This window comes from Myotis nattereri (genome assembly GCF_964212035.1).
Source record: "Myotis nattereri genome assembly, chromosome: 1".
Taxonomy (NCBI): Eukaryota; Metazoa; Chordata; class Mammalia; order Chiroptera; family Vespertilionidae; genus Myotis; species Myotis nattereri.
Window position 1 is genome coordinate 31,370,916 of NC_138075.1, and position 26,741 is coordinate 31,397,656.

General features: G+C 42.6%; 1 protein-coding gene across 1 annotated transcript; it reads right to left on the reverse strand.

Moving 5' to 3' along the window:
- Positions 1-417: 417 nt before the first annotated feature.
- PPP1R36 (protein phosphatase 1 regulatory subunit 36) lies at positions 418-26,051 on the reverse strand (the record flags this gene model as incomplete). Its single annotated transcript, XM_081086120.1, has 11 exons — positions 418-904; positions 1,411-1,599; positions 1,684-1,862; positions 2,164-2,206; positions 6,635-6,769; positions 14,133-14,231; positions 16,490-16,556; positions 16,666-16,763; positions 17,353-17,436; positions 25,283-25,344; positions 25,983-26,051. The coding sequence occupies 11 exons, from the start codon at positions 26,049-26,051 to the stop codon at positions 718-720; spliced, it is 1,212 nt and encodes a 403-aa protein (XP_080942246.1). The 3' UTR covers positions 418-717.
- Between the last annotated feature and the right edge of the window lie 690 nt (positions 26,052-26,741).

Sequence of the window (26,741 nt, forward strand, 5' to 3'; positions counted from 1 at the left end):
CACCCTTTCACATACTTCATCCCCGTGCCATTCCTCGGCCACAGGGCACACTCGTCCATCTCTGCCTCTGCATGCATTCTTCCTCTGTGTGGAAGCCCCTCGTTAGTGCCACCTGCTCCTTGCAACACCAAATTCCAACCAGAACACTCGTGGTCCCCCCGGAAGTGATTGCTCTTCTGCTCTGTCCTCTCAGGGCACCAGTGTTGACCTCTTTTCTGGCCTCTGTCATCTTCAATATTGTTTTGTGAACAGGTACGGATTTTACTCACCCTTTCTACTGCCCAGACCTGGAGGATATGGTCTCCGTCTTGATGATCTGCTCTCTCTACATAACCCAACACAAGGCTTTGAATGGCACATGGGCTTAATCCCTATTTGTTGTTAAATGAATAAATAAATTAATGAAACATATATGTTAAAAGGCTTTTAAATGAATCAGATATGCTTTTTATTTTAATGCCAGTAATAATATAGCCATACAAAGAGATTTAATGTTTAAAATATTTAATTTGCCTTTTTATAAAATTTTTTACAAACATACCAAAGACACTTTGTCATAAAGCAAAAATGAACTTAGAAATTAACAAAAAGAATATTTCTTCACTAGTCCACTAGAACACTGGCTAAATGTCCTGATATGTTACTCTAGTCACATAGAAGCCAGGGAGGTAAATAAATGACAAAGCAAACTTAATTACAGAAACGGAATGTACCAGATTATTTAGGGAATGTTGTTGTAGAGGACAGTGTTTTCGTGACCAAGTCCAGTGAATCCCGAATCCTTACGTTATTTTTTTCTATCAGGAAAGACTGTCTCCTGGGCGATTTCATGTTTTCTTCTGGTTCAAGGGGGAGAAGAGTATGGGGGTTGAACAGACATCGAGGCTGCCCCAAGATGCCAACTCTGTGAAAAGAATTATTGGTATAGCTGAAGCAGTAAGGCCAAAGACTAAGGTGTATGGCTCTGTGTGTGTGTGTGTGTGTGTGTGTGTGTGTGTGTGTACACAGAGCTTTTTTTTTTTTGCTTTTTTTTTTATTCCGTTTCCCTGAACCACTGTGGTCTTAAATATGGGTCAAAAACTCAGCCCCAAACCAGATTTTGTACCGGTCCTTCCCACATTTCCCAAAGATGAGTCTTCTAATGGAAAAACCTCAGCCTTATAAAGTCTGCTACTCATGTGTCCAAACTAGAACTAGCTAATGTTCTAGCAACCTTTTCTAGTCTAGATGGGTGTTCCAAGAGCTACTTGGAGAGGAAACAGGGGGAAAGGAGCAGGGGTGGGCAGGAAGATGGTGCTTTCATCTGTGCTCAGCTTTCTGGCAGAGGCATGGTGTCTGAGGCCCTGTCCCTCCTGGCCCAACCTAGGAAATGATACACGGGCCCTCTCTTCTCTTTCCGTGGGCCCTTACATTGGCATGGACACAGACTCCAGGTTTTCCATGTGCTTTTTCATCTGGGCTGGGGATCTCGAACCGACTTGATTCTTTCTCTCAGAGACATTCTGAGCTTTTTCTCTGAGAGACGGCAGCAGAGTAGACATGACTGGAGAGCGCATGTGAATGGCTGTTTTAATTGCTGGGCGTTTTGCCATCATTCTCCTATGAGGAAAAAGGTGACATTTAGTTCATATCATCCTATTTTCTAGAAATATTCTTGAGCTTAGGAATGTCAGAAGGCCATACCTGAACTCTACAAATGTCATGTGTTTCTTTTCCCCTCCTGATTCTTCATCCTCACGCTTCCTTCGTGGAATATTGAACATATTGGTACGAAAGAGCCTCCCTATTTCTTCCTCAATCTCTTGGAAATGTTGACGTCGGAAAACAATCCAAGCTACATATGCACAGAAAGTAAAAAAGGACTACAACGGAAAACAGGCAAGAATCACAACCCACAGCTATGATACGAAAAACTCCCACCTGTCTATATAAAACTGCTAAGTAGATGTAAAACTAGACGATCCAATTTTTCAACATTCCTAAAAAGCTGTGGGAAATTACACATGTACTTTGTAGAAGGAAAATCAGACCAAAAATATATAGTTAGCATCCTTTTGAAAAAGGGCATTCACTATAAATAAGCACCTGGAAAATGGCTATTAGTTACTGCTATACTTCATATTTCACAGCCAAGAGAAAAGCCCCCGAACATAAATGACTCACCTCAAAGAATTTCCAGTCTTTTTGTGTATTTGATATTTTCTCCCTGGAATATAACAGATCACAACTCTAGGTTGAGAGGAAAGTTCAAATATTCAGTGATCTACGCAAACCCTTATCTTCAAAAGGTCCCTTTGCAGGATCAATACCTGTGGCCCCAAGACTATTTAGGCACATAAATGCTAGCAAGATGCATCGGTAATGAGTCCCAATGAGTTTTTCTCCAACTTCTTAGGTTACGTAGATAAAAATCCCTGGAGTGTTCTATCAAAGGTTAATTACTATAAATTCAGGATAAATAAGCCAAGAAATGTATTCTTCCAAATGCTATGGGTGATGTGAGTGTTGGGGAGGTGGGGGGAGTGGAAAGATGATGAAGAAGCAACATGAGGTGTTAGTAGGAACAGAAATAAAGCAACTAGAGGGTAAGTCTAAAATGAAAAAGGAAAAAATTATAAACAATGGTTATGGTGATGGGGTGCAAAAAGAAGTGGAAATATATCATTATGCCATGCAAATATAATCTATGCCATGCAATCAATACCCTGGGGACAGTAGTGTGCTCTTCCTCCTGAATGAGGCACTGGTGACTAATGGGCAGGGAGCACGTACAGTGTGGAGGTGATGGACAAAGGGACGACTGACATCCCAGGATGGAGCAGGATGGCATGAGATTTCATCACAATACTCAGAACAGAGTGCGACTTAACTTATGAATTGTTTATTTCTTGAATTTTCCATTTAATATTTTCAGACCACAGTTGACCATGGTAATGAAAACCTCAGAAAGTAAAACTGCAGGTAAACTAATGTATAAACAAACAAACAAACAAAAAAACAAAGAAAATGAGCCTGACCTGAAAATATATCAATAAAAACAACAATAAACCCAAGTCCTATTTGAGGAAACCCTCACAGCTGGTGGCAGAAGGAGATTTGACTTTGGGTGGTGGGCGGTGCAATATACAGATCTTGTAACATAGAAACCCACACCTGAAACCTATACGTTCATGTCACCCCAATAAATTTAAATAAATAAATAAATAAGCATAGCTAAAGCAAAAAAAATAATTTAAAACATTTTAATATATTTTTATTGATTTCAGAGAGACGAAGGGAGAGGGAGAGATAGAAACCTCAATGATGAGAGAAAATCACCCATTGGCTGCCTCCTGCACACTCCCTACTGGGCATCGAGGCTGAAATCCTGGCATGTGTTCTGACTGGGAATAGAACTTCGACCTCCTAATTCATGGGTGGATAATGAGCGACACCCGCCAGGCAAGACGCTTTTACATTTTAATTACTGTAGTGTATGAACTGTCATCCTTAGGTAAAAATTGCCTTCCCACAAACAGGATCACCTCACTAGCTTGTACCCACAACTGCTGTTGCATCAAAACAAAACAGGGGACACACCCAATACACTCATCAAACACTGGCCCATCACTCCGTCTCCCTCATAAGGCAGCCAAGTGACCTTTGTGTGGCAGCAAGAAGCCTTCCTGGTTGAGAGCAAGATTCCATTAATCTGATATACGCTGAGAGAAAAGACTTTTTTTTGTTGTTGTTAATCCTCACCTGAGGATATTTTTTCCATTGATTTCTTTTAGAGAAGGGAAAGGGGAAGAAAAGGAGAGGAAGGGGAGCAAGAGAGAAACACTAACGTGAGAGAGAAACATTGATTGACAAACCTGCAACCAAGGTACATGCCCTTGGCTGGGAATCAAACCCAAGACCCTTTGGTCCGCAGGTTGATGCTCTAACTGGAGCAAACCAGTCAGGACTGAGAGAAAAGATATTTAAACCCAAGCAGTTGAGCAGTAGGGAGAAACCAAGATGGCGTCATAGGTAAACACCGGAGTTTGCTGCCTCGAACAACCACTTCAAAAATACAATTAAAAGACGGAACGGACATCATCCGGAACCACAGGAAGGCTGGCTGAGTGGAAATTCTACAACTAGAAGGAAAGAGAAAAGCATACTGAGAGTCAGGAGGCGCAGTGCGGAAGTAAAATACTAAGGTACAGAGGCACACACGGAGCGGGCTGGCGGCTGAGGGCACGGTTGTCGTTTTCAATCAGGAGGGAGTCTCAGGCTCTGAGCTCCAGTTCTGGGTGAGTCTCTGGGGACCCAGACTCATATGGGAGAAGCGAGACTGTCTGGCATCAGTCGGAACTCGAGGGCAGCTTTCTCTCGGAGGGGCTTGCAGCGATTGCCGAGACACTGAGAAGCAGCAGGGCCGCTGAGAGCAGCCATAACTGCTAGCCCCGCCCTGTTGATCCCATGGGACCCGCCCCGCCCAAGCCCGGCAGGGAGTCTTTTGCTGGATAGCCTCAGGCAGAGGCTAGATTAGCACCTCCCTAGAGATCTAGGAGCCAGTGTACCCAGAGGTCAGAGTGGGAGCATCCAGTTTGCAGCTCCGTGGAACCATAAAGGACACACTCAGGGGGCAGACTCAGTGAGCACCAAAGCCCCATTGAAGCAAGTCTTGCCCCGGAGGGGTGTCTCCAGCACAGAAGTTCTCCCGCTGCAGACACAGCTGATTCTCACAGACAATTGGCCTAGAGGTCAATTCCTCCCAGTGATACCTACAACAATCAAGGCTTAACTACAACAAGACTGTGCACAAAGACCACAAGGGGGTGCACCAAGAGTGTCCTCCTCAGGTAATTGGGGAGGCTGAATCACTGGGCCCTAGAGGACACTTAGCACAGAAAACCACTTTATCAACACAGGGAAGCATAAAAAAATGCGGATACAAAGAAACAGGACACAAATGACAGAAATGGAGGAAAGCAAACTACTGGATATAGAGTTCAAAACCACACTTTTAAGGTTTTTAAAGAACTTTCTAGAAACTGCCGATAAACTTAATGAGACCTACAAGAAATCTAATGAGACCCTCGAGGTTGTGATAAAAGACCAACTAGAGCCGAAACTGGTTTGGCTCAGTGGATAGAGTGTCGGCCTGCGGACTGGAGGGTCCCAGGTTCGATTCCGGTCAAGGGCATATACCTAGGTTGCGGGCATATCCCCAGTAGGAGATGTGCAGGAGGCAGCTGATTGATGTTTCTCTCTCATCGATATTTCTAACTCTCTATCTCTCTCCCTTCCTCTCTGTAAAAAATCAATAAAATATATATTTAAAAAAAAAAAAAGACCAACTAGAAATTAAGCATACACTGACTGAAATAAAGAATATTATACAGACTCCCAACAGCAGACTAGAGGATCACAAGAATCAAGTCAACGATTTGATTTGAAATACGAAGAATCAAAAAACACCCAACCGGAAAAGCAAAATGAAAAAAGAATCCAAAAATATGAAGATAGTGTAAGGAGCCTCTGGGACAGCTTCAAGCTTACCACCATCCAAATTATAGGGGTGCCAGAAGAAGAGAGAGAGCAAGATATTGAAAACCTATTTGAAGAAATAATGACAGAAAACTTCCCCTACCTGGTGAAATAAATAGATTTACAAGTCCAGAAAGCACTGAGAACCCCAAACAAAAGGAATCCAAAGAGGACCACACCAAGACACATCATAATTAAAATGCCAAGAGAAAAGACAAAGAGAGAATCCTAAAAGCAGCAAGAGAAAAGAAGTCAGTTACCTACAAGGGAATACCCATACGACTGTCAGCTGATTTCTCAACAGAAACTTTGCAGGCCAGAAGGGAGTGGCAAGAAATATTCAAAGTGATGAATAGCAAGAACCTGCAACCAAGATTACTTTATCCAGCAAAGCTATCATTCAGAATTGAAGGTCAGATAAAGAGCTTCACAGATAAGGAAAAGCTAAAGGAGTTCATCACCACCAAACCAGGATTATATGAAATGCTGAAAGGTATCCTTTAAGAAGAGGAAGAAGAAGAAAAAGGTAAAGATACAAATTATGAATAACAAATACACATCTATCAACAAGTGAATCTGAAAATCAAGTGAATAAATAATCTGATGAACAGAATGAACTGGTGATTATAATAGAATCAGGGGCATAGAAAGGGAGTGGACTGACTATTCTTGGGGGGGAAAGGGGTGAGGGGGATGCGTGAAGAGACTGGACAAAAATCGTGCACCTATGGATGAGGACAGTGGGTGGGGAGTGAGGGAGGAGGGTGGGGTGGGAGCTGGGTAGAGGGGAGTTATGGGGGGGAAAAAGAGGAACAAATGTAATAATCTGAACAATGAAGATTTAATAATCAAAAAATAAAAAATTTAAAAAAAAAAACCCAAGCAGTAGATGGTTGTTAAAATATCAGCAAAGATTCTGGGATTCTTCCCATACTTTCTTGGCTTTCTCAAAAGAAATATCACATGTTTTGGGGACAGAGCCTCAGATGATTTCAATTATTCTGTACAACAAAAAAAGGAACCTTTCTCCAGGGCACCAAAAGTCAAATTTAAGAGTCTCGAGCATGAGGATATACAAACAAATGAAGATGGAATGAAATCCTAGGTGTGCACTTACTTCCCGCAGGACATGTGATGCTTATCGGGCATTCCCAAGCCCAGGACAAGGACACAGTACTTCTGCGCCAAGTATTTCTGTGCTGCTTCTAACTTACTTAAAACCAGCTCCATCTCTTTTTTCTCCACAAGTCCCCTGAAAAGAAAAACGATAATTTGGATTAATTTTGGAAAATGCCTATATTAATTATTGAAAGCCAGAAGTATAAACTATTTTTAAGGAAATACAAGTGAGTCCACATATCCTTTCATCTGTTTTATTCAAGCTGTGGCAGAGGTCCTCAAAGTCCTTTGATATTTATCATTGTCACCATCATCTCAAGTTGATGGTGAATTTTCACTTTTTTAAAATATATTTTTATTTATTTCAGAGAGGAGAGAGAGAGAGAGGGAGAGAGAAAGAGAGAGAAACATCAATAATGAGAGAGAATCATTGATCAGCTGCCTTCTACACACCCCACACTGGGGATCGAGCCTGCAACGCAGGCATGTGCCCTGATAGGGAATCAAACCATGACCTCCTAGTTCATAGGTCGATTTTCAACCATTAAACCATGTCAGCTAGTTTCACTTTTTTTATAGATTCTTTATACTTTATGCCACATAACCTTAATTTTATATACAGGCAGTCCTAATTTATTACCTATCTTGGTTTCTGAGGCAGCTAGCAGCCCACTTCCCTGCTGTTTTGCTAAAACCCCCACCTGAGCTTTCCCTGGGTTCCTGATGTTACTACTAAGGGCTGGGGCTCAATGTGTGCCGATTCGCACCTCTGTGTTTGCTAAGCAGGCATCCATGGACTACTACTCTCGACACTTTGGCATTAATTACAATAATCTTTCTTCCCCTTGAAAACATACCCCAGTTTGAACTGAATTGCAAATGAACTTTAAGACAGCCTGTTCTTAGGCTACACCAGCGGTTCTCAACCTATGGTTCATGACCCCTTTGGCAGTCGAACGACCCTTTCACAGGGGTTGCCTAAGACCATCCTGCATATCAGATATTTACATTACAATTCATAACAGTAGCAACATTACAGTTATAAAGTAGCAATGAAAATCATTTTATGGTTGGGTCACAACATGAGGAACTGTATTTAAAGGGCCAGAAGGTTGAGAACCACTGGGTTATAGCATGTCTGAAGCCTAATTTTAGAAGTTTTTGCAATGGATGGACCTTCAGAAATTATGCTAAATAAATAAGTCAGTCAGAAACAGCTAAGAACCATATGATTTCATTTATACCTGGGATATAAAATTGAAACTCATGAACATAAACAGCGGTATGGTGGCTGCCAGGGGGGTGGGGGTGGGGGGAGATGGGGGACCTAAAATAAGGTGACAGGAGAAGACTTGACTTTGGGTGGTGGACACACAGTGCAATATACAGATCTTGTAACACAGAAACCCACACCTGAAACCTATATGTTCATGTTGTCTACTGTCACCCCAATCAACTTTAAAATAAAATAAAATAAAATAAAATAAAATAAAATAAAATAAAATAAAATAAAATGTTTTTGCAGTATAGAAGGGAACAATATTGCCCACAATACATTCCAATGACTGCTATGGAAAAGGTGTCACTAACTTTTTTCTTTAAAAAAAATGTTTTTAATTGATTTCAGAGAGGAAGGAAGAGGGAAAGAGAGAAACATCAATGATAAGAGAGAATCATCTATCGGATGCCTCCTGCATGGCCCCTATTAGAGATTGAGCCTGAAACCGGGCATGTGCCCTGACCGGGAATCGAACCAGTGACCTCTTGGTTCATGGGTGGATGCTCAACCATTGAGCCATACCAGCCGGGCAGCATTTTTCTTGCCTTTTAATTTTCAGAAAGATTTAAACCAAAGAAATGCACTCTAAACAACAGGGAAAAATTATTGCCTCTTCTGACATTAGCCACTAGATTAACTACATGAGGATATGCTGTGGGGGGTTGAGAATAATGATAGTTCAAAGCACAAATCATTATCATATGTGATGAGAAGGCTTGTGAGTGGCTGAAAAAATAAGTTTCTGGAATAGACAAATTGGGCTCCAACTTTAAATGCCCAAATTTTGCATAACCCAATACATATCCCCACAAGCACCCCGATGGCCATCACTGGCCTGCCTCCCTGTGTCCTTTATTCTTTTGTTGTTGTAAACAAAACAAAGCAAAGTTGAGAAAAACCTTGAGACTTTTAGGCCAATGGTTCTCAAGTTTTAATATATGTAAGAATCGCCTGAGGTTACTTACTAAAAGAGCAGATTCCCAATGCCACCCCCTCTCAAAGACTCTGGTTCAGTAGGTCGGGGTAGGGTAGAACCTGGCATTTAAAACAAGCCCAGGTATAATTCTCTGGAAAAAAAATTGATAATAATTTCAAGTGCCATACAATTGATCATAAACTTTGATCCAATAATCTCTTCCAGAATTTTTTTTAATCTTCCAAAATTAGGAAAAAATCTAATGCATAAAGATATTCAATACAATCATTATTTACCTTTTATCTATCAGAAAAACTAGAAGTTCCAAAAATATATGTAGCCAGGTACTTAATATAGCATTTAACTTAATGTATGACTCCTGTGGGATTTAAGCCAAGCACCAAAGTCTATACCCTTAACCACTATACTATACTGTCTCTTAATAGGTAAATCAGTAAGTCAATAACATACATTGAATTGATGAAATGTTATGTCACCATTAAAAATTGTAATTATGGCCCAGCCGGAGTGGCTCAGTGGTTGAGCATCGACCCATGAACCAGGGGGTCACTGGTTTGCTTCCCAGTCAGGGCACATGCCCAGGTTTCAGGCACAATCTCCAGTAGGGGGCATGGAGGAGGCAGCCAATCGATGATTCTCTCTCTTCATTGATGTTTATATATCTCTCTCTCCTTCTCCCTTTCTTGCTGAAATCAATAATAATGTATTTTTAAAATTATAATTATAAAGACTGTAATAACAAAAAAGACTTGTGACATGATGTTTCAAATTGCATACATTAAAATAACTGCATACATAAGTGTGCCTTTGTTCAGAAACTGTATGTCTGACAGAGGAGTAGAGGTTCAGTAACCATTGAACCAAAGAGGTATCTTAAGACTAAAAAATGAAGCAGGCAAGTCCATCCACTATAATATAATTTACTATAAGCTAAGTTACTTACAAGGGGCAAAATTGGGGCAGACAGGCAATCCAGTGGTCTAGGTTTGCATAGCAAACCTCTGCCACCAGACAGCTATTACAGCTGAACTCCTAATGACTGACAAGACAAAGAATGTAGTATAAGCCAGGAACCATATCTCCTGGTGGATACTTGCTTAGAATTGATGCCAACACCTAGTTTGATATTTATCTGGGTTGCTATGCCATTCTGGCCATTTACTGACAGGAATCTTTATAATTACACTAGAGGCCCGGTGCACAAAAATTTGTGCACTCGGGGGGCGGGGGGGTCCCTCAGCCCGGCCTATGCCCTCTTGCAGTCTGGGACCCCTCGGAGGATGTCCACCTGCTGGCTTAGGCCCGCTCCCTGGGGGATCGGCCCAAGCTGGCAGTCAGACATCCCTCTGGCAGCCCGGCAGCCCTTGGGGGATGTCCACTTACCAGCAGGGAGCAGACCTAAGCTGCAGTCGGACATCCTTAGTGCTGCTGAGGAGGTGAGAGAGGCTCCCACCACCACCGCTGTACTGGCAGCCATCAGCCTGGCTTGTGGCTGAGCAGGGCTCCCGCTGTGGGAGCGCACTGACTACCAGGGGACATCTCCTGCATTGAGCATCTAACCCCCTGGTGGTCAGTGTGTGTCATAGTGACCAGTCATTCCCAGTCGTTCTGCTGTTAGAGTCAGTTTGCATATTACCCTTTTATTATATAGGATAGAGGCCTAGTGCATGGGTGGGGGTCCCGCTGGGGTGCCTGGCCAGCCTGGGTGAGGGGCTGATGGCTGTTTGCAGGCTGGTCAAGCCCCCCCTACCAGTGGGGACCCTCACCCCATGGAGGTTTGGCCAGTCTGGGTGAGGGGCTGATGGCTGTTTGCAGGCTGGCCACACTCCCTTTAGGGTGGGGGGGTCCCCACTGGGGTTCCTAGCCAGTCTGGGTGAGGCGCTGAGGGCTGTTTTCAGGCTGTCAAGACCCCCGGGCAACGGAAGCTCCCAGCCTCTCCTTTTTTTCTTTTTCTTTTTTTCTTCTGGGATTTATTTACCTTCTATAATTGAAACTTTGTAGCCTTGACAGGAGCTCAGAGCTGGCCAGGGCGGGTGGGAGGGAAGCTTGGCTTCCTCCATCATTGGGGCAACCAAGCCTTCTGCTTGCTCCAGCTCTGTGGCTGCCATCTTGGTTGGGTTAATTTGCATATAGTCACTCTGATTGGCTGGTGGCGTGGCTTAAGGCATAGTGAAGGTACAGTCAATTTGCATGTTTGTCTTTTATTAGTGTAGATTGTGTAAGTTTACAGGACACAGCTAATCATTAACTGAGGCTTTGGTGCTGGTGGAGATTAGTTAGGTCAGAGTTCTCAGCATGGAAACTTAAAGAGAAACAAAAGCAGGGATACAGAGATGGAGTCAGTTTTGTTCACATCAACATCTATAGACTGTAGTTCCTGATTATAAATGGTTGAACTGTGGGAGAGTGAGCAGAGGTGATTGGTAGCAGGTGGTGGGCACCACGCGCAGTGGTTTGGGCACAGACTTTGGAGTCAGACAGACCTGGGTTCTAATGTCAGGGCCAGCAACTGCAGGGTATGCCATCTCCAGCCCACTGTTTGGCCTCTCTGAGCCTTAGTTTCTTCTTCTGTAAAATGGGGATAAGGCTTCTTCTGCTGGAAATAGGGGTTTAATCATCTAAAACCAACAAATGTATCTTTGCTATCCTCCCACCTCCCGTTCTGCTCTTCTCTCACAGTTTGTAGGCCTTCCTCCCAAGTGCCAAGCACTGGGTTAGGTTAATATGCATTATTACTCTGTGAAGCAGGTACTATTATTATGACTATGTTATACCTCACTAGTTCGATTAAAATCAATTTTTTTCCTTAAAGTTATTTATGTCCACATATCTCAATGCAATCTATATTTATTTCTATTATAATAAGTAAACCAACAGACTATTGGAAGCCTGAAAATGAAGTTACCATAATTTTGTTTAGAACCACACCATAGAATCAATGATTTTACGTCTTATTTATTTATTTATTTATTTATTTATTTATTTATGAGTATGTTTATTAAAGCTGGGGACAGTAAAACAGAGGAAAATCTTAAGCTAGAAGAGGCAAGATCATAGCAACAGGAGAAGCCTAGTGGAGCGGCCCTGACCCTTTGGAAACATGAGGAAGGTCGAGCGAGGCGAGGCTGCCTTGGACTTTTGGAAGGAAAGTCACGGAGGCGAAAGAAGTGAGCCAGCTGGGCTGTATGGACTCGGGAAACAAGTTATAGAGGCAAAAGAAGGGCCCTTGGAGACAGGTTCAGGGGGTCAGACCCGGTGAGTTGTCACTGCTTGCTGCTCCCCTGCTTACAAGTCTCCTGAGAACCCTTGGGCTTAGGAGAAAGAAAGCAAAAATACACGCCTGAGAAAAGAAGGTTGGGGGAGGGCACGGGCGTGCTCAAAAGAGAATGCACTTGTTTTTTTCTTTATCATCTGTAACTGATTCCTTCTAAGAAAGCCTACCTTATACCACTGTGTTCTAATAAGTTTTAAAATAACTATGAAACCTTTCTTCTGTTATCTCCTTCCATAAATTAAGAAATGAAACAAATATCTCTGCTAGATTAACAATATTCCTCAGAATTAGGAGAGAAAACACCTTACAACATATAAGCTAACATGCCACCAAAGTCCAATGAGTTTCTTTTTGGGACTAATAAGACTCCTCAACCATTCTGAGCTCACAGTCGACTTGAGCCCCTTTGCTTGCTCCCACAGCAGCACTTTATGATCTCTGGATGCCCTGCTCTGAAATGCAGACCTGAAATAACATGGATGTTGCATATTATGATGGCTTAAATGGAGCAGCAGTGTATGAATTATTTATTTGGTTCTTTACAAAACTGCTGTCCAGATATATTTATCTATCCATAAAATCAGACTGCTTGGTTGTGTACAAGGATTTTGCATTTTGAAAACATTCTGCAGCAGGAGGTTAATGACTCTACCAGCATTCCTAACAGCTAAATCACTGGGGTGGTTCCACATGTACTGGCAAAGGGCAGGCTGGGCACTTGGAAAGTTCCATGGCTTTTGAAAGGTCACCAAGCCTGAGAGGCATTGTTCTGCTCTGGATTTTGAGTTCCAGATTCTTTCCCTGTGTGTTGCTCTGAGTCACCTTTGTCTAAAGCAGTTAAATTCTTCACAAGCAGCCTAAGAAATTTTGTGGGGTTTCTTTTCCTGTGATATGAAATACTATTTTGGTTAAATCTGTTAAACTTTTTAATGCTTAGTTTTTTACTAGACACTTACAAACCTTTTAGCAAGAACTTTGTAAGCACAAAAAAGCATACAAACAATATCTATGTCTTTACTGTCCAATAGGGTATCCATGAAGCTACATGTGGCTAGAGAAAACTTACTGTGGTTAATCTAAATTGAGATATGTTGTAAGTATAAAATAGATAGCAAATTTCAAAGACTTACCAAAAAAAAGTAAATTATTTCACCAATAACTACCTAATGTTGACTGTATATATTATAATGATACTATTTTTGGGTCATTGGGTTCAAAAAATATATTAAAATTAATTTCACTTGTATGTTTTTACATTTTAAAAATATGGCTATTAGAGCCCTAGCCTGTTTGGCTCAGTGGATAGAGTGTCGGGCCTGGGGACTGAAGGGTCCCGGGTTCAATTCCGGTCAAGGGCACATTCAATTCTGGATTGTGGGCTTGCTCACCAGTGGGGGGCATGCAGGAGGCAGCTGACCAATGATTCTCTCTCATCATTGATGTTTCTATCTCTCTCTCCCTCTCTCTTCCTCTCTGAAATCAATAAAAATTTTTATTTATTTAAAAATATAAAAATATGGCTACTAGAAACTTTTAATTACATATATGGCTCTAACTATATTCCTATTGGGCAGTGCTGATCTATATTATTTGGATTTTTTTTTTTTTTACCAGAATACTCATCTGAGTTATTCAGTGAACTTTAAAAACTGGTGAACTCCTCCCATGTAAAAAGTTTTTGTTTGCCGAAACCGGTTTGGCTCAGTGGATAGAGCGTCGGCCTGCGGACTGAAAGGTCCCGGGTTCGATTCCGGTCAAGGGCATGTACCTGGGTTGCGGGCATATCCCCAGTAGGAGATGTGCAGGAGGCAGCTGATCGATGTTTCTCTCTCATGGATGTTTCTAACTCTCTATCTCTCTCCCTTCCTCTCTGTAAAAAATCAATAAAATATATTTTTAAAAAAAAAGTTTTTGTTTACTACAAAGATTTAAAATTTTCCATCATCTCTTCACCACAGACAAAAGTTCATTTTAAACTCTAAAGCATATTACAAAATCCCACTTACACCATATAGCTTTTGGGCTTCTTTTCCAGTGAGCTTTTTTCCAAGTAATGAGATAAATAGTACAACAATGCCATGAGGAAATGATCAAGATTCTTATTCCTTTGGGAGAAGAAAATAAAAGATATTAACACTAACATATTTCAAACCTAAGTTTCTCAAAAACATATATGAACACAACATAATAAGTAGAAATGCATGTCATCATATCTATCATACAATTAATTTCCCATTTAAAATTCTATTAACTGTAAGAAATCTATTGAAGGTGTAAGAAATCTGATTTTTTCAAACAAGACTTTTTGGAAGGTCAGACATGAAATTATAATTCTGCTAATTGATAACTTAAATTGATGCTTTACTTTTCAATTATTTTTAAATTTTAAAAAGTTTTTATTATACAAATAATATTTTCCCATTATTTAAAAAAGATACACAAATGTAGCAAGTAAAAATTTCTCTCCTCTCCTCTTACCCCTCTGTCACCATCCTATTCAAGTTTGTTATGAATCCTTCCCTAACTTCCTACAACGAGCATGTCAAACTCAAAGGCTAACATGGGCCAAATAAACAAGGTTTAAGTTTATGTGGGCCGCAAAAAAACCAAAAGCTTCAATTTTCATAGAAACGTAGGTTTATTTCTATAGAGGCATGCTGAATACAAAGGGCTGAAATAAATGAGTAATCGTTAACATAAAATAATAGAACATTTTAATAAAAATTAATATTTTCCTTGAACAGTAACTTACCAGACACTGAATAATTGCACAAATTAATAAACGTAACGCAAATAAACCTATTTTTCTTGTTCTCCGAAAGCGAAATATTTCCTGTTGTGCACACCAAACAAGTCAGTACAAGACTAATGACGTGGCAATCAGCTGCTAAAATATTCGCTGCTAGTGTTAGTGGGGAGAAATGGTGCGCCTGCGCATACAGCGCGTAAGGGAAATGAATGCAACACGATTATAGTATCAGTCACTAGCGAACATTGTAGTTATTAGTAATTATGTATAACAGGATAGTGTAAAAATTAAGTTACAAAATTTTTATTAAAATGTTTCTTACATACCATTATATTGGCTGGGCTGCAAAAATATTCAATGTGGGCTGCATACGGCCTGTGGGCCATGAGTTTGATATGCTTGTTCTAAAGCATAAACAATCACATATATACCAATACAAATACATATGCATAAATATGCCTTAATATTTTTATAACAGGATAATGCTATATACACAAATTTTTACAACTTGTTTTTGTCACTCGCATCTGTGTAGCAAGGACCTCTTTCCATAATACTATGTATAGATTTTCCTCGCTCTTTTACTTTAAATTTAATCTTTATTGTTGAAAGTATTACATATGCCTCCCTTCTCCCCCATTAGCCCCTTCTAGCCCACCCCCATCCTCACTCTTTTAAACAGCTGAATAAAGTATTCTACGTCTCATAATTTATGTAATTAGCTCTCTATTGATAGATATTTAGACATGCCCTGGGTGGGTTGCTCAGTTAGCTGGAATGTCATTCCATACACCAAAATGGTTGTGGGTTCCATTCCCAGTCAGGGCACATAGCTAGGTTGTGGGTTCAATGCCTGGTCAGGGCATGTACGAGAGGCAAGCAATCAATGTTTCTCTCACACTAATGTTTCTCTTTCTCTCTCCCTTCCTCTCTCTCTAGAAATCAATGAGAAAGCATATCCTCTGGGGAGGATTAAAAATATATATATTACAGACATTACTGCAGTGATTTTCCAAGTAACCATATCTCTGGGTAACTAGATAGGTAAAATTACTAAGGCATACTATATATACATATTAAAGTTTCACAAGTCTTGCTCTCCAAAAAGATTGCACTGATTTACAATCCTTTCTCATTTTCTTTTATACTAGAAGTCGCTGTTTTCTTTCTAAATAGTCTTACAAGACTTTTACTGCCTCCTTTCCAACCCCAAATGGGCATGTTTTCCTTAACTGTATCTTGAGAGCAGGATGAAGGTGAGCATTGCAAACGTTTCACAGGATATTAATAACTACCTGTCTTGGGTTGGGTCCTCCCGGAAACCAACCCTGAGACAGAAAGATCTGAGAGTAAGTAGTTTACTTGGGCAGAGATCTCAGGAAACATCAGCATATTCATCTACCGATATGCTCTCCGCATCCCTTGCCCTTGGACTTTATTGTGGGCTCCTGTGACTTCTGGCGTCCTCTCTTCGGCCTGGTTCCTGAGAGGATGGCATGCATAGAGCTAGCCCCATGGCCTTTCTCCAAAAATCAGATTTGTCATCATTTATCAGATATAATTACTTTACAATAAAGGATAAAAGATCTAAAATGTCTCACAAGCATTACATACCTCATAAATGCTGAAAAAGAACAGAGCCGTTGCATCTCACTCTCTTGTAACAAAAGCAAAGCAACAACTAAAAAAAAAGAAAGAAAGAAAAAAGATGGACAATTGAAAGAAGAACAAAGAGCTGCCTTAGAGGTTCACACCAGATAAGACATAAGGATGAGGAAGCAGTTACTCACATTTAACATCATTCAGTGTAACGTTGCCCTTCTGACCTCGTTTCTCTAAGGCTTGAGGTGACTTAGCCTCTCTTGAAGCAAGTCTTTTATCTGTCAACCTGTTTTAGAATATAACAGTCTCTAGTAGTGCTTTGAAAGGTTTTAGTTGATTTTAATCTATCCTGAGGTACATGAGGCTTTTACTATAAAGTAACAAGAGCTTAAGTCTCATGCTTGGGTTTTGTTTAAGGTAAGATCATTTTCAGATTTTAAAAAAGCTAAAAATTGCCCAGCCGATGTGGCTCAATGGTTGAGTGTCAACCCATGAACCAGGAGGTCACAGTTCGATTCCTGGTCAGGCACATGCCAGGCTGCAGGCTCCATTGCCAGTAGGGAGCATGCAGGAGGCAGCCAATCAATGATTCTCATTATTGCTGTTTCTATCTCTCCCTCCCTTCCTCTCTCTGAAATCAATAAAAATATATTTTTAAATAAAATAAAAAGCTAAAAATCTGCCAATAGGCAAATTATCACAGGGATACATTTATAGGGATTTGTAACTCCCACCATAACTATGAAATAGTGCATGCTCTTTACTTGCTGGGTATTTGCGTTTCAGTGTAGAAGGGGAATCATATTTTCTTCAGGTTTGTAAAGGCCTAACCCATTCTGCTGAGAGGTGCTATCATGGTTGGGAAATGAAGATACCTGTCTGAAGCATCAATTTCAGCAAAGTGAACTGCTTTGCCTCTCCTTCCTTTATCCTTGGGTTCTAAACTTGCAGGTGTAAAACTGTGATAGAAATGAGAAAATTAGGAACTTACCCTTTTCCCAGGGAAAAAAATAATCATATCATGACCATAGCTTATGTAATCTTAGGACTAGGATATGTTATGAGTGGGCCTAAAGGGAATTTGAGGCACAGCAGTACTCAACTTATGCATTTACATATGGAACAATCATCTAGAAAAATATTAAAATTTCAATCTTTATATTCAGCCTCTACGTATCTGCAGCTTCACAATACTGTAACGCGCAAAACATTTCCATATGAAAATGTAGTAACTTCACAAGGAACGAAGCTCAGGATAAGTCTGGAAGAATGTTTTAATTTATTGCGTACCCTTTCTTAGTCTCATCCCTACAATTCAAAGTTTCTTGCCTTGCTAGTTTGCTTGAGATAATTTGAGGCTAGAGAGCCCTAAAATAAGAAATTTTGAAAGAGTACATTTGGGACTATCATGTAGATCAAGCCTATGAACTAAGTCAAACAAACTTAGAATTATAAAATCAAAACTTTGGAGTTAGAGGACATCGAAAAGGTCATCTGGTACATGGCTGGCACTGATGGCGCGGTCAGAGAAGCTGACCCAAGTCTCATGGTTTGAAATGAGTGGCAGGAAGCGCCTGCCCTTAGCCAATAGTCAGCACTAACTGCTAAATCTCTAGTCATTCTCTGATCTCTGGACATGCCTTCCCCACTTCTCACCTGTCCCGAGTGGCTTGTCACCTGACCGAAGTCATTCTCTAGCTCCCCGATGAAATAGATTTCTTTGTGAGGGCCCTGTCTAGCTCTAAAGGCAGCCTCTGCTCTCAGTGCCGTTGGAATCACTAAAAAAATCACTAGTAAGAATTCGTTTTCGTCCTTTGAACTGTACCTCTGATTGACTCCTAAACCACAGTCTGGGGTAGTTCTGTACCCTCCTACGGCCTCCGCACACAGCCTCCCCCTCAGCCTGACAACCCATTTACAATCTGGTCCTTTCACAACTGCATTTTGTTCGTGTGTTTTCCTAATATTACACAATAATCATGTTTTTTCCCTTTGCCCTGAAATAAATGAGAAAAAAAAATCATATTTTCCCTGTAGAACCCGCCCCTAAAATGCAGAGGGCTCTTGGCTTCCATAGGAGTTAGAGCTCGTCAGTGATGAGTTAGCAGTCTTCTCTTAGGCCATAATGACAAACAAGAGCAGTTCGAGGCTTCTGGAGGTGCAGTCTCCTCTGCTGAATGTCCTCAGAGGAGTCAATGACTTTGGCAAAGACGCGTACAGGCTGCTGGTTCTCTCCCAGCTGGGAGTAGGGGCACTTGAGACAAGAGGGATAGGAGTGCGGACACTGTGTCAGAGAGAAGCATGCCTCACGGGCCAGCCTAGATGTGGCCTGTGAATGAAGGTATTCCCTCTTTAACAAATAAGAAATGGGCATGCATGCTGACGAATTATGCAAAGCCATCATCTATTCCTCACGAGGCATAATTATTTCATTTTATAGGTGAGAGACTGATATCAGCAGGACTAAGTAACTTGACAAATGATACTACTCACCTAGTAAGCAGGAGAGCTAGGAACTGAACCCAGGTCTCCCTTCAAACCACTCTTTACTGTCTCTTCCTTGACTGCCTGTTAAGAAATAAAGACCACTCTTTCCCTGCCTGTTTCTGTGTGTCCATTTCTTGCATGGAGGCTCTGGGTATCCTGTTGTATTCTGATAGGTATCTCCCTCAGGGTACAATCTGAAAAGGTAAGGCAAGATCTGCCTGTGAAGAGGGTGCTAGGTCTTCTCTGAAGGGTAAGATTTCCAGTGTCATTCATCCAGGAAAGAGGCCAGGAAATGCAAAGTGGGGAAGAGGATGGGGACCCTCTTCTGATTTGAACTTGAGAATACCTAGAAGTCTGCAAACTCTTGTGGGCCAGCAGGTATAAAAGGTGGCCTGCCCATGTGGAAGGAAGCTAACACCAGATAGAATGTGAATGCCCCTTAGATCAAGCTGTTACTTTGCAAAGCAAATTATCTGGATTCACGAAACTCCAAATTTTCCTCCTCGCTTCTGGCTGCTCTTTTTTAAGTCTCCGAAAGCCTCCTTTCCCAGTTATGTCCCCTGAATGAGGGCCTATCTCAGGGTTCCATTTGGTTACTCCCTTCAATTCCTCTGAGTAATTTCATCTACTCAATACCAATAACTCACAAATTTATATTTACAGTTCAGATCTTTCTGCAGACATATAACCTGATACATCTGCCTATTGCACACCTTTGCTTGGGCATCCTACAGACACCTCAAGCTCAGTATGTCCAAACTGAACTCATTCCCCTTTAACTTGTATTCACTATTGCTATTTCCCCCTTCTCAGCAAAGTGCCACCACCTGCCCAGGTGTCCAGGCAGAAAATGTGTCATTCTTAATTCCTCTATGACTCTTAAGCCCTCACAGTCTACTAATCATGCAATTCTTCAATATCTTTTCAATTTCTCTACTTCCCTCTCTTCCCTCTGCTACCATCTTAATTTTAGCCAGCATCATCTATCAACTAAGTTTCTGCAATTGCTTTTTTTTTTTTAATCCTCACCTGAGGATTTTTTAAAAATTGACTTTTAGACAGAATGAAAGGGAGAGAGACATCTATATGAGAGAGACACATGGATTGGTTGCCTCCCACATGAGCCCTAACTGTAGAGCTGAGGATCCTGAAACCCAGGTACGTGCCCTTGACCAGGAATGGAACCCGAGACCCTTCGGTGCTCAAACCGGTGCTCTGACCACTGAGAACACCAGTCAGGGCAACTGCTTCCTTTTCTAATTTTTTTTTTTAATTTTTAAAATGTTTCTACTGATTTTATTGAGGAAGGGAGAGGGAGAGAGAAACAGATGTGAAACATCAATTGGTTGCCTCCTGTACAAGCCCTGACTGGAGATGAAACCCGAAACCTGGACATGTGCCCTGACCGGGAATGGAACTAGCAACCTTTCAGTGTATGGGATGATGTTCAACCAGCTGAGCCATGCTTGCTGGGCTGCAACTGCTTCTTAATTGATCTCCCTGCCTCCAGTCTTGTCTCCCTCCAAACTATTGTCCATGCTGCAGGCAGAGTCATTTTCCTAAGATGTGGTTCTAATCACAGGCTACTTCCCTGCTTAAAACCCTTTGATGGCTCCCCTGAATCCTCTGAATAAATTTCAACTTCTTCAGGCTGGTATGCAAGACCTTTCCTGATCTTGCCTTGGTCTCCTTATCTCTTAACACTTGGAAATCTCTACCCAGCCTGCTGAACTACCTGCAGTCTCAAACATGCCCCATGCCCTCTCAAGAATGGGCTTTTGCACGTGTTCCTTCTGCCTAGAATGCACTCTCCTCCTCCCCAACCCAATCTCCCTTTGCCTTGTCAACTCCTGCCCCTTCTCAGGCCTTGGCTTGGCTAGCCCCCGCCCCCCCCCCACGCCCCCCCGCCCTGCAAGCCTTCCCTGTGTTCTTGGCTTCAGGAAATGGTCCCAGTCCCCACTTGGGTACTGGGTCAGGGTACTTGGGTGAACGTGGCTTTCCTCTGCCCTAGCCCAGACACGGTGGCAGTGGTAGCAGTCACTGGTGAAGGAGCCCCAGGGGAGCAGCAACCTCAGGGAAGAGTCAGGGTCAGCAGCGGTGCCAACAAAAGATCCTCCTCCTAAGGGCAGCCTGGAAGAGTTTGGTTTATTTTCAGTAAGGAGAGCAGCACAGATATCCCTCCTGCACTTCCAAATTCCAGGCTTTTTTGTATTACCTCCTTCCAACCAGTGGAAAAACTGCTTCTGTCTTTTCCAAGGTAACCTGTGATCTTGATCCTATTCCTACCTTCCTTCTTTTCTCCTCCATTTCTCCTTTCTCCTCCCACCCCCCCCCCCAAAAAAAAACAACAACAACAAACAAATGTCCTACCTTGAATACAAAACCAACAAAAATCCCCTACCCTTAGTACTGGACCCCCTAAAGGGCTTACCATCTCTTTCTTTCCTTTTTCACTAGTAAACATACTGATAAGAGTACTCAATTTTTGCCTTGGCTAGTGTGGCTCATTGATTAGATGTCGTCCTGCCTCCTGCACTGAGAGACAGAGAGGTTGCTGGTTCCATTCCAGTCAGGGCAGAGGAGGTTGTGGACTTGATTCCCAGTCGAGGGCATGCGGGAGCCCTGGAAGGCAGCCTATTGATGTTATACCTCCCATCCATGTTTCTCTCCTCTCCCTTCCTCTCTAAAAATCAATCAACTATTCTTTTAAAAATAAAAGAGTACTCTATTTTTGCTAGTTTCTCATCTTTATCCCAGATTCTCCCATTTAATTTCTCTCCATATCTAGTTCCCACCCTATTGCCCTCCTGAAAATGCTGCTCACCTAGATCCCTAGCAATCCCTAACTTGTTAAATCCAAAGAAAGTCCTCTTTTTAGTATCTGCCCCACCCCAAGTTTCCTTTAGCATCTAACATTGCTGACCAGCTCTCCACTCCAATCCCTTAGAAAATTTTCTTTTGCCTTTGAAGGCCTGTGTGACTCAGGGTTTTTCCTTTGATTCATTCATCTAATCATTTTTCCTCTTTGGCTAACTCTAGAGCAGTGGTTCGCAACCTTGTGGCCCTTTAAATACAGTTCCTCATGTTGTGACCCAACCATAAAATTATTTTCGTTGCTACTTCATAACTGTAATGTTGCTACTGTTATGAATCATAATGTAAATATCTGATATACAGGATGGTCTTAGGTGACCCCTGTGAAAGGGTCGTTCGACTGCCAAGGGGGTCGCGACCCACAGGTTGAGAACCGCTGCTCTAGAGGGAGTCTTTGACTCTCCATTCTCCTGCAAGTCACCCTCCTAACCCCCTCCTTGGTTTGCTGCATAACTGTCTGGTCTCCCTAGTTCTAATCTCACCCCTCCATGCTACCTGGGAGAGGGCTAGAGCATAGATGCAGTGCCGTCCCGTATGCTCAGTAGAGACTTGTGGAGCAATGCCAAACAGAACCAGGTCTGGGAGCAGTGACCTTCTGCCTCTGCAGCACCCGCCCTTGCCACTGCCCCTCTCAGCCTCCTCTGCCTCTGCCCTGTCTCATCACCATGCACTGGGGTGGCCTCTCCCTGCAGCATTGTCTCTGGAAAAAAGAGCCCTCTCATGAGTCCTCTCTAACTTCAAACCTACACTTTAACTTGTGACGGGATATGCATAGACTTTGGAAGAGAATCAGTGTCTGTATTACCATCAAATCCAAGCACTAGCCCTGGCCTAGAACACAGTGTGCTGCTGTCCTCTTCCCTCGGATTGTCACTCGCAGCTGGACTCCCAAGGTGATCCTGACACTCTGAGGTCTGCCACTCAGAGTCGCTTTAACACAAAGCAGCCTCACTACAAAGAGCTGCCCTCCCATCCATCCTTCATGGTGTTCCTTTCCCATCTCTCCTAACTGGCCCCAATTTGTATATTCCACCGAGTCCATAGTTTGGGGTGTTTTTTTTAACTTTTTAAATTGAGGTATAACTTACATGTAGTAAAGTACATCACTCTTAAGTGGACAGATTGATGAATTTTTTACTATGTATATATACCCATGTAACCATCACCCAGATCACTATATCATCCATTTCCAGCCCCTCAGAAGATTCTCTTGTACCTTCTCTCAGGCCCTTGCTAGTTGATAACTCCCCAAAGCTGACGATTATTCTGACCTCTATCATTACAGTTATTTTATTTTTTTAATTAATTTCAGAGAGGAAAGGAAAGAGAGAGAGCGATAGAAACATCAATGATGAGAGAGAATCATTGTTTAGCTGCCTCTGGCACACCCCCAACTGGGGATCCAGCCCAAAACCCTGGCATGTGCCTTGACTGGGAATCAAACCGTGACCTCCTGGTTCATAGAGCAACGCTCAACCATTGAGCCACGCCAGCTGGGCCATTACAGGTTTTTTTTGGTCTATTTTAAACTCATATATAAGTACAAGCATATTTACATTTTTGTGTCTAGCCTTTTTTGTTCAACATTGTGCATGTAATCCCCCTTTCAAAGCAACCATCTCATGTATATTCTTCAAAATTAGTGGAAATCAATCAAGCTATTTTCAAATAATAATTTGGTAATAAATAAAAAGGAACTTTCATTTATGAATATGAATATTTTATGAATAAGGAAGTCGATGTAAAATTGATATCTGTAATTTATCAGTAGGCTTGTATGGAAAATAAGATAAATTAGTTTTTAAAAATAATACTAATTCTGCCCTAGCCAGTTTGGCTCAGTGGATAGAGTGTCAGCCTGTGGACTGAAGGATCCTCGGTTTGACTCTAGTCAAGGGCATGCAACTCGATTGCAGGCTCCATCTCTGGTGCCAGTCAGGGCGCATGTGGAAGACAACAAATCGATGTGTCTCTCTCACATCAATGCTTCTCTCTCTCTCTCTCTCTCTCTCTCTCTCTCTCACTCTTTCTCTCTCACCTCCCACCTTCCCTCCCTCCCTTCCACTCTCTCTAAAATTCAATGGAAAAATATCCTCAGGTGAGGATTAATTTTAAAAAATGTTAAAAACTAATCTTATATGAGAGTTAGTTTTAAAATACTACAAATTTATTTCATTTATAAAGAAGGTAAGTAAGTAAAAAGTATGGCCCACATTTTCATCATAGAAGAGAGGATTGAGATGGCCTTTTAATATATATGAAGTTTGCCCAGCCAGGGTGGCTCAGAGGTTGAGTGTCAACCTATGAACCAGGAGGTCCCTGGTTTCTGGTCAGGGCACATGCCCTAGTTGTGAGCTGATTCCCAGTAGGGGGTGTGCAGGAGGCAGCCAATCAATGCTTCTCTCTCATCATTGATGTTTCCCCCCTCTCCCTTCTTCTCTGAAATCAATAAAAATATACATTAAAATAAATATATATATAAAGTTTGAAACAAAATGTTGGCACTTAAATATTTATATCTACATGCACTTGTGCTGTAAAAATGTATTTTGTCTGTTTAATCCCAAAGCTATCTTGCTGTTTTTCTCATTGTCTATCTCACACTCACTGAGTATGATGTTTCAGGAGCTACCCAACAAAATTTTCTGAGCTATCTGAGAACAAAAACTGAAATCACTGCTTTGGAAATGACTGATTACTCAAATCCTGAAATAAATACTCAATGAAATATAAACTTTTGATTATGATTCTAATGTACTGTTTAGCCTTTAAATTATTTAACATTAAATAGAATGTAACTATAAATTACAATCTGCTTAGCCAACTCCTTTCCTGGCCTCCAGCCTCATTTGTCCAACAGTTTAAAACACGTATCCATGTGAACATGTCATAGCACCCTCAAACACATCACAATTTTACCTTTCAGTCTGTGTGTGGGTATTGGGCAATCCCAGCCCCCAATTACTCAAACCAGATATCTGGGGGTCAGTCTAAACACCTAATTCTCCCTCTCCCTGCACACCCAGGTACCACATTCTATCAATTCTATCCAAATACATTTGAAATATCTCTTAGTCCTGCACCTTCTCTTTATTGCTACCAACATGGACTTAGTCCTGACTCTGTTTCTACCTGTGTAACTATTTGTAATCCTCCTACAACTAACCTTCTAATTGATCCCCTGCCTCTTGTCTTCCTGTGCTCGAATCTAGTTGATTTATTGAAAAATAAATATTTGGTGAATGTCTATTTTGTGAAGTTCTATAAATGGCTCCACGGTCAGGAAGATGAGTTCCTATCACTGAACGGGTTTACATTGGTGGGGTTTCAGCAGGTATTTATTTTACTCTCTATACCCTTTTGTATTGTTTGAATTTTTTTTTTTTTTACTCCAAGCACATGTAATTTTTATAAAGGCTATAATAAAATTTTATTAAAATTTACCTTCTGAATTCAAGACTTTTGGTTTCATCTCTCCAGTACCACATGCCTAATCGTAATCCCATCTGTTGTAAAATGAAATGATTGCAGCAAAAATAATTAAAAGTTCAGTTTACAATCCACATGTCCCAATCAGCATTTCACAGTAATTCCCATTAGCTGCTCTACGGAGAATCTTACAGTGGGGTGTGTGTGTGTGTGTTTTACGTGAAGTCTGGACTTTCTCCCTCCTGCGTGGTTCAATGTGGTTTCAATAGGAAGGATGGGAGTTACTATCTGCACTTTCTCAAGGCCCCTCATGCCAATTAACCGATGAACGGGGATTCGGACCACGATGCACTGATGCCCGCGCCAACCGCGAACGCGTGGAGGAGTCAGACGCACGCCGGGAGGAGCGCCTCCGGCCCGGCCCGACCGCCCCTCGGAGGCCGGCACAGCCCGGGGACCCCGCTCCTCCCCGCCCCGCCCCGCGGGAGGCGCTTCATTCTGGAGGCGGGAGGTGGGGCTTTCAGAACACCCCACATCTGCGCGGGAGCAAGACTCCCCGCTGGCCGTCGGCCGGAACTCTTAGTTTTGTTTCCGTGGGCGCCGTGCCCAGCTCTGGAGGCCGCCCGCCCGGGCCTCGGGGCGGGCCGCTGCGGGAGGGCGCCGGGGGGGAGGGCGCGGCCGCCGCGGGCCGGGAGGGGCGACCGGCCGCTCTTACTTCGTGCCGCAGGGCTCCCGGCGCGTCCAGACGCTTCTTCTTGGGCAAATCCTCCCGCACCTGAGACATGGCCGCGTTCTGTCCGCCGCAGGCGTCGCCCGGGCAACCGGCGGGAGGGCGGGCGCGGGGCCGGACCCTGCTTCCGCCGCGGGCGGGGGGGCCGCCGGGGTCCCGGGCGCCGGGGCACCGCGCCGCCGGGGCCCCTAACGTCAGCCCTTCCGGCGGAGGCTTTACCGGCGCGCCCACCGCAAAGCTGCGATGCCGGGGCGGGGGGCGGGGGGGTGATTGTGAATCCATAAAGAACTGGCTCCTTCACTTTACTGCATTATGTTTAATTGGAATAACTAGACTCACTTCCACTTCTCTTTGTTCCAAACTCTAAGTTCAAACCCGGGGGGGGGGGGAGAGGGGGGGCGGGGAGACGAGGCGGATTGGGGCGGCGGGAGAAGGGGGTGCGGGAGAAGGGGAGGGAGCTTGGGAGTAGAGTGTTCACACTTGGTTCTGCTGCCTAACCAGATGCGAAGCCCAGGGCGGCACAAACGATGACGCTGCTGCAGACACCCCAGCAGGGGTGAAGGGCTGTAAGGAGCGGTGTGTGAAGAGAGCACCGCCATTAGTAAGTACTCAAAATCCGCGTTGCTCAAAGCAACTGGCTTTGCGTCAATGGGTAGTCAACTGATACGTTTACATCTACACTTGGCACTTTTCAAATCATGTTTTTCATTTCTTCTTGCAACTGAGTGGATATGCAGACTGGAG